The sequence below is a fragment of the Bos taurus genome, chromosome 11, assembly GCF_002263795.3.
Source record: "Bos taurus isolate L1 Dominette 01449 registration number 42190680 breed Hereford chromosome 11, ARS-UCD2.0, whole genome shotgun sequence".
NCBI lineage: Eukaryota > Metazoa > Chordata > Mammalia > Artiodactyla > Bovidae > Bos > Bos taurus.
The window spans coordinates 2,990,402-3,005,571 of record NC_037338.1 but is presented as its reverse complement, the minus strand read 5'-3'; the positions used below and the strand labels follow the sequence as shown (position 1 = coordinate 3,005,571).

General features: G+C 42.0%; 1 protein-coding gene across 6 annotated transcripts in view; it reads right to left on the bottom strand.

The window, feature by feature from the left end:
* Nucleotides 1-14,665, bottom strand: part of C11H2orf92 (chromosome 11 C2orf92 homolog) — a 41,590-nt gene extending 26,925 nt beyond the window's left edge. Inside the window, exons 1-3 of one of the 6 annotated variants that reach the window (XM_024999291.2) lie at nucleotides 14,473-14,659; nucleotides 10,543-10,605; nucleotides 673-765 (exon numbers count right to left, since the gene is read on the bottom strand). In XM_024999291.2, the coding sequence (XP_024855059.1) occupies nucleotides 673-765; nucleotides 10,543-10,605; nucleotides 14,473-14,533 (217 nt within the window). In that variant the 5' untranslated portion in view covers nucleotides 14,534-14,659. Of the gene's footprint in view, nucleotides 1-460; nucleotides 584-672; nucleotides 766-10,542; nucleotides 10,606-14,472 lie in introns of those variants that run through there. The other 5 variants (XM_024999287.2, XM_024999288.2, XM_024999293.2 and 2 more) reach the window with 5 other exon arrangements.
* Between the last annotated feature and the right edge of the window lie 505 nt (nucleotides 14,666-15,170).

Here is a 15,170-nt window from a genome sequence, read left to right as displayed (position 1 = left end):
TCACCCCTAAATACAAGGCGATTCATACTTAAGACAATAAATTCCATAGGCAGCGATTCTTTCTTCCATATCTCAATTTGTTTTTGCCCCATACCTACCTGGTTTAAGGAATGCTAAAATGATAGAGTAGTAAAAATAATACAATACAGGCACATCTTGAGACATTGCAGGTTGAATTATTCCAGACCACTTCAATAAAGCTAATGTAATAATAAAGCGAGTCACCAGGATTTTTTTCCAGTGTGTGTAAAAGTTATGTCTTCACTGTAATCCATTAAGTGTGCAGTAGCATTGTCTAAGAAAATCATGCACTTAATTTTAAAAAATTTCATTGCTAAAAAATACTAACCATCATCTGAGCCTTCAATGAGTTGTAGTAATAATATAAAAGACCACTGATTACAGACCACCATAACAGATACAATCATAATGAAAAAGTTTGAGATATCGTGACAATTACCAAAATGTGATGCAGAGACACTAAATGGGCTCGTGCTGTTGGGGAAAATGGCACCAAGAGACATGATCAATGAAGAGTTGCCACAAGCCTTCAGTCTGTAAAAACACAGTATCTGCCAAAAGCAGTAAAGCACAGTGCAATGATAAGAGGTCTGGCCGGTACATCAGCCTTTAGAAATGTGTGTACTTAGAGTTTCAAAGACATATACTTGCTTTCTTGCATGTCTCTCTTTGTAATTGATCTGTCTGCTGTTCTTCTTGTTTCTTCTAATGGAACTTTGGAAAACACTTGCAGTAGAATTTCATCTCAAGTGAAGCAAAGAAAGGTATGTTAATATCAGTAATCTGGGATTAGCATATTCTGTTCTGTAAGTACCTCAAGTAGTCTACAAATATGGTGAATAAATGATGCAAATGCAACACAATGCCTTGTCTTAAAAAGGGGAACTTGGTCTATCTAAAGCATTTCTGAATCATTGTGATTACACTAGATGGTTGATTTAGGAAACACTATCCTCTGTAAATATGCAACTACAAATTTTGCCCCGGATTTCATTATATTTAATGTCATAATTTTTCTTCTTGCTCCTGCTGCTGCCATTCTCCCCTCCTCCAAGACTGTCCCCAAGCTGTTCCTTTATAAAAACAAACTCTTCCCTGTTTCCACAAGATACACATCATTTTCTGCCACTGAAACCTAATGCCTCTCCCAGAAACCTTCTCACAGTGAGACCCTTTTTGGCACAGACCTAGAAGCAAATCCTGATTTTATTGTTTACCAAGATGTGATCTTGGGCAAATAACTCCACTTCTTTGAGCTTCTATTCCCTCACTGGAAGGATGGGCACATGATCATTTAATACATAGAATGTTTGTGAAAAGTAAATAAAACGATGTTTGTAAAAGCACTTAACAAATAAAATAATAATAATAAAAATAAAACAAATATAATAAAAAAATTAATAAATAATAAAAATAATAACAAATAAAAGCCAGTGTGAGGACCATGCAACAAAGGCCGAGTATTTGGAAACTACTGATCATCATCTTACTTATAAGAACCCCCGGGGCTTCCCTGGTGGCTAAGTGGTAAAGAACCCACCTGCTAATGCAGGAGACACAGGTTCGATCCTTGATCTGGGAAGATCCCACATGCCGCAGAGCAACTAAGCCCATGTACCACAACTACTGAGCCCGTGCTCTAGAGCCCGGGAGCCACAGCTACTGAGCCTAGGTGCCACAACCAACGAAGCCCGCGCACCCTAGAGTCTGTGCTCCGCAACTAGAGAAGCCACTGCAAAGAGAAGCCTGCACATCACAGCTAGAGAGTAATCCCCACTCTCCACAACTAAAGAAAAGCCCACACAGCAACGAAGACCCAGCACAGGCAAAAATCAATCAATCAAAAAAAAAAAAAAAGACCCCCCCTCAACCCCAATCAGCTAGTATTAATTGCTTGCTTTCTGCTCATTGGAACCCTGTGCAAGTGGAATGATATGCAGGAAGAAGAAAGACATAAAACACAAAGAAAACAAAGATGTTAGTATGTGACAGAAAAAAGAGATATCTGCCACAGATTCCACAGCATTCCATCACCAGCCACTTTCACCTCCTTTCATGCCTAATTATGATTAGAGCCAAAGGAACCAGACCTCAGAAAAACTCTTCCTTTCCATCCTCCCTGGCAGGAGGGAGGGCAGTGGGACATGCACATCTCCTCCAAAGACCCCTGGGACCCTGGAAGACTCTGAGACCTTCAGATGGAAGCAAAGGTAATGCTGGGGCTGCACTTCCACACCCCTTTACCTCCTGTCCTGGGAGCAGATATGGGCAGAGGACCTGACTGGATTTTTTCCCCAAGGAAGGCACACAGATGACCAACAGACATGTGAAAAGATGCTCAACATCACTAAGCGTCAGTGAAATGCACATCAAAGCCACAATGAGATATCACTTCAACGTGTCAGAATAGCTGTTGTCAAAAAGACAACAAGGGCTTCCCTGGTGGTTCAGTGGTAAAGAATCCGCCTGCCAATGCAGGAGACACGAGTTTGACCCCTGGTCGGGGAAGATTTCACATACCATGGAGCAACTAAGCCCGTGTGCCACAACTACTGAGCATGTGCTCTAGAGCCTGGGAGCTGCAACCACTGAGCCCACGTAGGCAACTGCTGAAGCCTGAAAGCTCTGGAGCCTGTGCTATGCCACAGTGAGAAGTCCCTGCTTACAACTAGAGAGTAGCCCCTGCTTGCCATAACTAGAGAAACGTCTGCACGCAGCAACAAAGATCCAACACAGCCAAATAAATAGATAGACAACAAACAGCAAGTGTCGGCAAGGATGTGGAGAAAAGGACCCTCATACACTGCTGATGGGAAAGCAAATTTGTGTAGTCACTACAGAAAAAAGTACGGGAAAAAATTAAAAATAGAACTACCATACAATCCAGCAACTCCACACTTGGGTATTGACCCAAAGAAAACAAAAGCACTAATGAGAAAAGATAAATGCACCCCTATGTTCATTGTCAAGACATGGAGACAACCTAAGTGCCGATCAGTAGATAAATGGATAAAGAAGGTGTAGTGTGTGTGCATACATATATACAGATTGTGCTCAGTCACTCAGTCGTGGCCAGCTCTTCAAGACCCCACGGACTGTAGCCCGCCAGGTTCCTCTGTCCATGGAATGTCCCAGGCAAGAATATTGGAGTGGGTTGCCGTTCCCTTCTCCAGGGATCTTCTCAACACAGGGATGGAACCTGTGTCTCCTGAATCTCTTGCGTTGGCAGGCAGATTCTTTACCACAGAGCCACCTGGGAAGTCCAAGAGTTCTCATGAAGAGAAAAAAAATTTTTTCTCTTTAATTTTCTATCTATGAGATGATGGATGTTCACTAAACTTATGATAATCACTTCATGATGCATGTAAATCAAATAATTATGTTCTATACCTTAAACTTATACAGCACTATGTGTCAATTATATCTCCATAAAAGTGGAAATGACATAAAGTGAAATGAAATACAACCTAACTTTACATATCGAGAAACTAGAAAAGGGGAATCCCCTGGCAGTCCACTGGTTAGGATTTAGCCCTTCACTGCCAGGGGCCCAGGTTCAATCCCCGGTCAGGGAACTAAGATCTGCAAGCCACATGGCACAGCCAAAATATTTTTAAATAATAATTTTAAAAAATGTTTTAAGTTACTAGAAAAAGAAAAACAAGGTAAGCCCAAAGTTAGAAGAAGAAAGGAAATAACAAAGATTAGAGCAGAAGTAAATGAAATAGATACCAGAAAAATAACAGAAAATTTTACCAGAAATAGGAGTCAGTTTGGTGAAAAGATAAACAAAACTGACAAACTTCTGGCCAACCCAACCAAGAAAACCATAGAGAAGACTCAAGATCAAAAGAGAGGAGACATTACTACTAATACAACAGAAATGCAAAGAATAATAGGAAATCTCTATGAACAATATATATCAACTAACTGGAACGTAGAAGAAATGGATAAATTCCTAGCAATAAACTTACTAAGACTGAATCATGAAAAAAATAGAAAATCTGAATAGACCAAATAATGAATAAGGAGACTGAATCAGTAATCAAAACCTTTCCAACAAAGGAAAGCCCAGGACCAGATGGCTTCACTGTTGAATTTTACCAAACAAGGAAGAAATAATGCCAATCCTCCTCAAAATTTTCCAAAAAATTTAAGAGGCAGGAACCCTCCCAAACTTATGTTATGAGGCTAGCATTATTCTGATACCAAAGCCAGATAAGAATACTACAAAACAAAAGCAAAACTATAGACCAGTATCACTGATGAATGAATACAAATGTCAAATTCTCAGCAAAATATTAAACTGAATTCAATGGCAAATGAAAAGGATCAAGCAAGGGGATTAAGTGGGATTTATCCCTGAGATGCAAGGATAGTTCAACATATGCAAATCAATAAACATGATATATTATGCTAATAGAATCAAAGACAAAAATTGCATGATCATCTCAACAGATACAGAAAAACCACTTGAAAAAACACATCATCATCCCACAATAAAAACACTCACCAAATTGTGTATGGAAGGAACATATCTCAACATTATAAAAGCTCTATGTGGCAAACACATAGCTAATACCATATTCAACCATGAAACGTTGCAAACATTTCCTCTAAGATTAAGAACAAGACAAAGGTGGCCACTCTTATTGTGCCTACTCAACATAGTACTGGAAGTCTAACCAGAGCAACCAGGCGAGAAATAGAAACAAAAGGCATCCAAATCATAGAAGAAAAAAGTAAAATTATCTCCTTTTTCACAGTTGATAGGTGGCGCTAGTGATAACCTGCCTGTCAATGCATCTGTGAGAGACACAGATTGGATCCCTGGGTTAGAAAGATCCCCTGGAGGAGGACATGTCAATCCACTCCAGTATGTTTCCCTGGAGAATCCCATGGACAGAGGAGACAGGCAGGCTACAGTCCTCAGGGTCGTAAAGAACTGGACACGACTGAAGCGATTTAGCATGCATGATCATATACAGAAAAATTCTAAAGACTCCACGCACACACACACACAACTGTTAGAACTAATCAACAAATTCAATACAGTTGCAGGATACAAAATCAACATTATGTTGCATTTCAGTACACTGACAATGAAATATCTGAAAAAGAAATATAGAAAAAAATCTCATTCACAACAGCATCACAGACAATAAAACATTTAGGAATAAACGAACCAAGAAGGTAAAAGATCTATCTATACAGTGAATAGTACAAGATTTTGATGAAATAAATTTAAAGACACAAACAAATTGACATATATCCTGTGTTGATGGATGAGAAGTATTAACATTGTTAAATTGTCCACACAACCCTAAGCCATTTATAGATTCAATGCAAGCCCTATCAAAATTCCAGTGGCATTTTTTCACAATCCTAAAATTCATTTGGAACCATAGAAGCTCTCAAATAGCGAAAACAATCCTGAGAAGTAAGAACAAAGCTAGAGGCGTCACACTTTCTGATTTCAAACTACACTATAAAGCTCTAGCAATCAAAATAGTATGGTACTATTATACATATTGACACAGAGACCAATGGAACAGAATCAAGAGCCAAAATAAGCCCTAGCATATACAGTCATCTCATATTTGACAAGGGAGCCAAGGAAAAGACAGTCCGTTAATAAATGGTGTTGAGAAAACTGGATAATCACACGCAGAAGAATGAAACTTGATCACTAACACCACTCACAAAATTTGACTCAAAATGGATTAAAGACTTAAACATAAGGAACTAAAACTATATAGCTGCTAAAGAACCACGGGGCAACTAAGCGCCCAAGCCACAACTAAAGAGAAGCCTGAGTGCCGTGATGAAGTGCTACAGCAAACAATACTGCATGCCCCAACTAAGATCTGATGCAGGCAAAAATTCATTCATTCATTCATTCATTTTTTAAAATCTAGAAGAAATCAGAGAATAAAAGTTTCTTGACATTGGTCTTGGCAACAATTTTTTGGATATATCCAAAGCATAGGCAACAAAAAAGCAAAAATTAGTAAATGAGACATCATCAAACTAAAAAGCTTTTGCACAGCAAAAGAAACCATCAACAAAATGAAAAGGCAACCTACAGAATAGGAGAAAATATGTGAAAATCACAGAGCTGTTAAGAGGCTAATATCCAAAATATATAAAGGGTTTATACAACTCAATAGCAAAAAAAATTATCCATCTGGCTTTTAAATGGGCTGAGGAATGGGACAGACATTTTTCTGAAGAAGACATACAAATGATGAACAGATACATGAGACAGTGCTTGACACCACTAACCATCAGGGAAATGCAAATCAAAACCACAATGAGATGCCACCTCACACCTGTTAGAATGGCTCTCATCAAAAAGACAAGACATAACAAGTGCTGACAAGGACATGTACAAAGGGGAATTCTTGTGCACCGTTGGTGGGAATGTAAATTGGTACAGCTGCTGTGGGAAGCAATATGAATGTTTCTCAAAAATTATAAATAGAACTACCTTAATTCAGTAATCCCACTTCTGGGTATACATCCAAAGAAAATGAGAACAGTATCTCAAGGAGATAGCTGCACTCCCATGTTCAGTTCAGTTCAGTTCAGTTCAGTCGCTCAGTCGTGTCCGACTCTTTGCGACCCCATGAATCACAGCATGCCAGGCCTCCCTGTCCATCACCAACTCCCGGAGTTCACTCAGACTCACGGCCATCAAGTCATTGATGCCATCCAGCCATCTCATCCTCTGTCGTCCCCTTCTCCTCCTGCCCCCAATCCCTCCCAGCATCAGAGTCTTTTCCAATGAGTCAACTCTTTGCATGACGTGGCCAAAGTACTGGAGTTTCAGCTTTAGCATCATTCCTTCCAAAGAAATCCCAGGGCTGATCTCCTTCAGAATGGACTGGTTGGATTTCCTTGGAGTCCAAGGGACTCTCAAGAGTCTTCTCCAACACCACAGTTCAAAAGCATCAATTCTTTGGCGCTCAGCCTTCTTCACAGTCCAACTCTCACATCCATACATGACCACAGGAAAAACCATAGCCTTGACTAGACGAACCTTTGTTGCCAAAGTAATGTCTCTGCTTTTGAATATGCTATCTAGGTTGGTCATAACTTTCCTTCCAAGGAGTAAACGTCTTTTAATTTCATGGCTTCAGTCACCATCTGCAGTGATTTTGGAGCCCCAAAAAATAAAGTCTGACACTGTTTCCACTGTTTCCCCATCTATTTCCCATGAAGTGATGGGACCAGATGCCATGATCTTCGTTTTCTGAATGTTGAGCTTTATGCCAACTTGTTCACTCTCATTACAGCATTATTCACAATAGCCAAGATACAGAAACAATCTAAGTGTCTATCAGTGGATGAATGGATAAAGAAGAGGTAATATGTTTTATACACACAACACAATAGAATATTGTTCGGCTATGAGAAAGAAGGAAATCCTGCCTTTTGCAACAGCCTGAATGGATTTTTGAGGGTATTATGCTAAGTGAAATAAGTTAGATAGAAAAACAAATGCTATGTGATCTCATGTATAGGTGGAATTTAAAAGTCGAACTCACAGAAACAGAAAGTAGAATGGTGGTTGCCAGGAGTCAGGGGTGGGGGAAATGGCAAGATTTAGGTCAGAGTCCAAACTTCCAGTGATAAGATGAGTATGTTTGGGGGATCTAAAATACAGTGTGGTCATTACAGTTAATAATACTATATCAGATACTTGAAAGTTGCCAAGACAGTAGATCTGAAATGTTCTCACCACAAAAAAAGAAATAGTTATTATGTGACATGATGGAAGAATTAGCTAACACTATGGTGTTACTGAATTTGCAATGTATAATGTATCAAATCATCACATTTACACCTTAAACTTACATGATATTATGTATCAGTTATAGCTCATAAAGCTGGAAGTGCATAAGGTGATTGTCTGTTTATGAACCTACATGGGAAATGGCTTACTATTAGTAGCACTGTTTGGGGGTAAAATGTGGTCTAACTTCAAACTAACAAGGTCAAAATAAACATTTGAAATCTAAATTGTACAAATAGGACTTCTCCGGTGGCCCAGTGCTTAAGACTCTGCGCTCCCAATGCAGGGAGCCCAGGTTCAACCCCTGGTCAGGGAACTAAATCCGTGTGCTGCAGCTGAGAGTTCGCCTGCTGTAACGCAGATGGAAGACTCCACATGCCACAGCTAAGACCCCATGCAGCCAAATAAATAGTAAAAAAAAAAAATATATATATATATATATATATACAAAATGGCTAATGTTTTAAAAAGAATAAGAAAATAAATTGGACAAATAAACTCTGAATAACATACATAGTAGGCACTGAATGAATGATTAAATATTTTAAAGCAAACAAAACAAAGAGGACAGATCTGCCTCCTGGTCTGTGTCCCTGAGCCACTCAGACACGAAGGAGAGGCATAAATACACAGAGACAAGCCCAGACACACCAACGCAGCCGCCCAAGAGCAACGAGACAAGGGTCAGCAGCATGTGGGAGAGGACAGTCAGCTCAGCCAAGGCAGCAGGGGATAGACTCGAGGTTGAGTGGCCTGCAGGAGAAAGCAGTGGGCCCTGTCCAGCAGGCTGAGCTCTGAATCCAGCTGACAACAATATTTAATAAGTTCCCCCTCAAGGTCTCTCCTGTCCATAGACATAAGGTATCAGTCAGATACGGCAGCCCCTACTTAGTCCCCACAGTTATTAAGTGTTAGTACTCTTTCATAGCTACATGTTGGAAATACATTAATTTCTCCTTCCCTTTTAAAAAAAATTTAATTGCAATATAGCTGATTTATAATATTGTGTTAGTTTCAGGTACACAGCAAAGTGATTCAGTTATACATATTTCTTTCAGGTTCTTTTCCATATAGGTTATTACAAAATATTGAATATAGTTCCCTGTGTGTGTGCTCAGTTGCTCAGTCATATCCAACTCTTTGTGACCCCATGGACTGTAGTCCGCCAGGGCCCTTTGTCCATGGAATCCTCCCGGCAAGACTACTAGAGTGTGTTGCCATTTCCTAGTCCAATAGTTCCCTGTGCTATACAGTAAATCCCTGTTATTTATTTTAATATATATTAGTGTGTATCTGTTAATGCCATATTCCTAACTTACAGGGTGTGTATATGTACATATATGGTGTTGTCTAGTTGTTAAGTCATGTCCAACTCTTTTGCAACCCATGGACTGTAGCCCGCCAGGCTCCTCTATCCATAAGATTTTCCAGGCCAGAATACTGGAGACGGAGAGGGTTGCCATTTCCTCCTCCAGGGGATCTTCCCAACCCAGGGACTGAACCCCCGTCTCCGGCATTGGCAGGCGAATTCTTTATCGCCGAGCCATGGAGAAAGCCCTTCAGTCATGGTCACAGACCATCGATCAATCAGCCAGACAGTGAAGATTTAATGAAGCTTCTGTAATAGCACACATGGGAAAAGGCCAAACTTAGAATTCCTGACATGAGACAGGAAAAACAATCCACATCTCGTGTAGACAGAAGTCCCCCTTCCCAGCTCCTAACCCAGAGGAAGCATCAACACTTACACACCTGGGAGCTCTTTCTCAGACCAGAGACGACTCTCAGTGTCCACTCATGACAACACAGCCGCCAGAGAGGAAAGATTTCTCTAGAATCTAGACAGCTTCTTTCAGCAGAGGACTGTGATTTTTAGTGTTTTTCGTCAGTCTCAGCTCTGCTAAAGATGACTTCCCTAAACCTCAGATTTCCTCAAATATTCAGTGAGAGGCTTGGAGTAGACCCGTAAGTCCCAGCACAGAATCCCTTGAAGAGCTTAGAAAACTACTCATGAAAGGGTCTCACCCCACACCAAGGAATCTGATCACTGGAGGTGGGCCTGGGTGTCCCTTTCTACCAATCTCCCCAGAGGATTCTCATGTGCAGTAAGGGCTGAGTACCTAGAAGGAGGATTATCTTAGCCGTGGGGCCTTGCCCATCCCTGTGTGCTGTGCTCAGTTGCGTCCGACTCTCTGTGACCCCATGGACTGTAGCCCACCAGGCTCCTCTGTCCATGGGATTTTTCCAGGCAAGAATACTGGAGTGGGTTGCCATTTCCTTCTCCAGGGGATCTTCCCAACCCAGGGATTGAACTTATGTCTCCTGCTTGGCAGATGGATTCTTTCCCACTGTGCTACCTAGGGAGCCCTGCCCATCCCTAACACAAGCAAAAATCCTCTGAACAGATGGACTCAGCTGGTCTCAGCTGGGGTCTGACACCGCATTTCCAGTAGAGTTCCCTGATGGGGGCCCTGCTACTGCTACATAGACCCTTCTTTAAGGAGCACAATCCTTTCCAACTATTTATCTTCAATGATTTATTTAATTTGAAATTAAATAAATCTTGAGATTCTGACATCTAGAAAATCTGTTCTAGCCTCAAGGCAAAGCACTTTCCTTCCCATCAGAGCAGCAGCAGGGGCAGGTTATCCAGGAGACCACCACGGACGAGCATGAGACTCTTCAAATACAGCCTGACCATTTCACATGAGAGAGGTACTTACCAAAGAGTTTAGCCAGTCCTTTGTCCAAAATTTTTGAATTTGATGAAGATTCAGCATTTGAACCTGTGGGGAAAATAAGCCTCAGCTGTGAGTCAGTATTTCACTTAGGAGCTGCATGTGATTCTTTTGAAATCGTCACTCTCTTGGATGGTATTCTGAGAGGAGCATTCTGCACTTGGCCTGCTCTAGAGGGAGAGCACTGGACTTGGGTTCTGGTATGACATTTGAACACTGCATGACCTTGGGCAGTGAGGTTCTGTGGGATGTGGTTTTCTCCTCTGAGGCTGGAGGGAAAGCTACGGACCACAGGAGGGCTGTGCGGAGGGGGAGGAAATTCACCAATGTGACCTTCAGACTGAGAATGCTCGCCCTTCATCCCAACTCTGTGCGATTATCTATGATGGACGACAGTAAACAGAGCTGGTTCCAAGCAAGGGTATGCTCAGTACTCAGTTGTGGGAGGAAGGGAGACAAATGGACACACGTCTCAGGAGATATTCAACAAAAACTCTCCCCTCCACAAGTAATGAGGTCAATGGGCAGTGCCTGACCATTCTGGAAATGTGATGCTTTCTTGTTTTGGAATAAAGGGAACAATCCTGCTGCATACTTTGCACTGATCCTGAGGATTTTGTATTTAGGAGGGGCTTAAGGGCCTAAGGTTATCCTAATTTGACTTGATAAATACAAGGAATTCCTGATGTTGTCATTCAGGATTGAAAAAATGAAGATGCAACCAGAGATGGACCAGGTCAGCCATCTCCCCTGGGACAGCATGAATGGGTGTTAAGACTCCTGTTGACCCACATGTGGCTACGTCAAGGACATGAATTAATGGTGCAAAAAGACTGTAACAGCCTGGGGAGATTTTGAGCTATGCGTGTGTGTGCTCAGTCCCTCAGTCATGTTCCACTCTCTGCGACCCTACAGACTGTAGCCCTCCAGGCTCCTCTGTGCATGGGATTTCTATGACAAGAATACTGGAGTAGGTTCCCATTTTCTCCTCCAGAAAATTTTCCAAAGTCAGGGATCAAACCCACGTCTCCTGCATTGCATGCAGATTCTTTACCACTGAGCCACTGTGGAAGCCCTTTGAGCACAATATCAGGCTTTTCTTTTTGGAGGTCATGATGTCTGTGACATACTTTCCTGATTCAAGGTCAGCCCCTTTTTCTGGCCCCTGCTGCTGCTGCTGCTGCTAAGTCATTTCAGTCGTGTCCAACTCTGTGCGACCCCACAGACAGCAGCCCACTAAGCTTCTCTGTCCCTGGGATTCTTCAGGCAAGAACACTGGAGTGGGTTGCCATTTCCTTCTCCAACGCATGAAAGTGAAAAGGAAAGTGAAGTCGCTCAGTCGTGCCCGACTCTTAGTGACCCCATGGACCGCAGCGCACCAGGCTCCTCCTTCCATGGGATTTTCCAGGCAAGAGTACTGGAGTGGGGTGCCATCACCTTCTCCGTCTGGCCCCTAAGGAGTGGGCAAACCCATCAGGAAGGAGAAACTTGTGCTTTAATGAAAGTGTTTTAGGGCACAGTGCCCAACCCCCTGACCCCGTTCTGAGTTCCACACAGTATTTATGAAGTTTCCTCAAGAATCTGAACTTCTACCTCATGGTTTCCTCACAGTCTGAAAAGACATTGAGTAGTATGTGCACATGACAGGTCCCCACTCTGCAGGGAAATTGCTGACTAGTGGTTAATAGTGCGTGGATATGATGGCTTTTTGGTGAATGAAGGGAACAAAATTTTTCCTCTTGCTGAGACAGCTGTGAATCACTAAGAATCACTAAGGTGGAAGTGTGAGTAAGCCCACGCATTAAAATATTTGTTCACAAAAACCCTTTACAGTGACTGTAGCCACAAAGTTAAAAGATGATTGCTTCTTGGAAGGAAAGCCATGACAAACCTAGACAGTGTATTAAAAAGCAGGGACATTAAAAAATAAAAGCAGAGACATCACTTTGCCAACAAAGATCCCTATAGTCAAAGTTATGGTTTTTCCAATAGTCATGTATGCATGTAAGAGTTGGACAGTAAAGAAGGCTGAGCGCTGAAGAATTGTTGCTTTCAAATTGTGGTGCTGGAGAAGACTCTTGAGAGTCCCTGGGACTGCAAGGAGATCAAACCAGTCAATCCTAAAGGAAATCAACCCTGAATATTCATTGGAAGGACGGATGCTGAAGCCGAAGCTCCAATACTCTGGCCACCTGATGCAAAGAGCTGGCTCATTAGAAAAGACCCTGATGCTGGGAAAGACTGAAGGCAAAAGAAGGAGCTGGCAGAGATTGAGATGGTTAGACAGTATGCGTGACTCAATGGATATAAATTTGAACAAACTAGGGGAGATGGTGGAGGACAAAGCAGCCTGGTGTGCTGCAGTCCATGGGGTCACAAAAAGCCAGACAGGACTTAGTGACTGAACAACAACAAGAACAAGAGGAGTTACTATCTTCCCTTTCCTTGAAGTCACCCCTGATTGACTGCTGTATAATGTACTTCTGTCCTTCATGACAGATGACACTGTTTTGTACTCTTGGTCTACTGAATTTTTGGAAAACAGTACTGTAGTTTCCTCCATCATAAGGATTGTGTCTACTGCTTTTCTCCACAGACCCAATTTCTTTACATTGAGAGAATGTCCCAGAATGTGGTCAGCCAATCAGTTTAGTAAATAGCACAAGTGCTTCCAATTGCAGTAAGATCCTAAAAGTAGAGCATGGAAATCTAATGTTCACTTTGAAAAAGCCACACTCATAAGATTTTCATAACAGCACTATTCAGATAGTCAAAAGGTGGAAACAACCCAAACGTCCATCAACTGATAAATGGATCAACCAAATGGGGTAAGTCCATGCAATGGAATATCATTCAACCATAAAAAGGAATGAATTCCTGAGGCATGCTACCATGTGGATGAACCCTGAAAACGTGTTAAATGAAACAAACCAGTCACAAAAGACCATATCGTGTGTGATTCCGTATACAAATACCCAGAATAGACAAATCCGTAGGACAGACAGTGGGTTAGTGGTTGCCAGGGGCTGTGGAAAACGGGGGATGGGGATTGGTAGCAAGTGGGTTTGATATTACTTTGGGGAGTGCTGAAAATGTTCTAAAATTAGATAGTGGTGGCTCACAACCCCATGAATATACACTGTAAAGGGTGTATTTTGTGTTATGTGACCAATATATCAAGCTGTTGTTTAAAGTACAGTGTGTGAATAGCCAATGGGAATTTGCTATAAAACTCAGGGAATTCAAACTCAGGCTCCAGGACAACCTAGAAAGGTGGGATGAGATGAGAAGTGGTAGACAGGCTCAAGAGGGAGAGGACAAATGTAGACTTATGGCTGATCCATGTTGCTATATGGCAGAAACCAACATAATGTTGCAATTATCCTTCAATCAAAGGTAAGTAAATTAAGAAAAAACAAAAACAAAAAATAGTGTGAAAATAATAAAAAATTTAAAAATAAAACATTGTGTGTGTGTATGAGGGAATAGACAAAACAAGATGTGACTGATTAGCACATATAGGTTCACTATATTAATACTAATCTCTCTCCTTTTGTACATGTTTGAATTTTTTGTTTGTTTGAAATTTTTCACAAGGAAAAGTTAAAATGTGCAAGTATGCTACTCTCGCACGGAGCTCTGGATTTTGAGTAATGTGCAAAGTTAGGAATACTGTTAACGTTTCTCCTTTCTCCTTTGCAAAGAATCCCTAAGATAAATCCGGGGAGGTCAAGCAGGTAGAGCGAGGAGAAACCCTGCGTTCACTCCAGCACCCATGGGAGGCGAGCGCCGTCTCCTGCCTGACTCAGGCTCACGGTGAGTCTTCACCACGCGCATCTCCACCCGCCACAATACACCTCGGGTGGCGCCTCTGGTCAGATGGAAAGGTGGGGGCGGGGGGGGGTGGCTCTGCACCTTGCCAGTAATCCAGGAAGAGAACAAAGAAGAGGGCCTCTGCTTCTCTCTTCTTTGCCATAGTCTGTGTACCATTACAGAGGAGCAATCTCCCAAAACACTTCAGACACAACAGCCTTTAACTCCAGGATACTTCAGAACCCAGTCTGTGACGTCACGCCCGGAAACGGAAGCGAGGGGCTGGGCAGGTGCACGGTGGGAAGGAGGGGGCGGTGTCTATGGGCCAGGACCGGAAAGGGAGAGGCCGCCGTAAGGCAACAGCCTCTCCCCTCACTTTCCTGGGCTCTGCACTGCCTTCCTTCATCCCCAGGCACCGCCTCCTGGAGGCAACCAGAACTCTTCTATTGCAACTGACAAAAACTCAATTAAATCAACTTAAATGAACTGCAAGTAGCTAGAATAGCCAGAAAAATCTTAGGACAAATCAACATATCACATTACAAAAGTATCGTTATTTATTGCATCACATAATAGAATTGTTGTTGTTCAGTCCCTAAGTCGTGTCCAACTCATTGCGACCCCACGGACTATGATACACCAGGCTTCCTTGTCCTCCACTATCTCCTGGAGTTTGTTCAGGCTCATGTCCATTGAGTCCGTGATGCTACCTAAATCTCATCCTCTGCTGCCCTCTTCTTTAACACAAGTATAGCACCAAAAATGTTATAAATAAAAATATAAGTTGATGCTGTCACTCA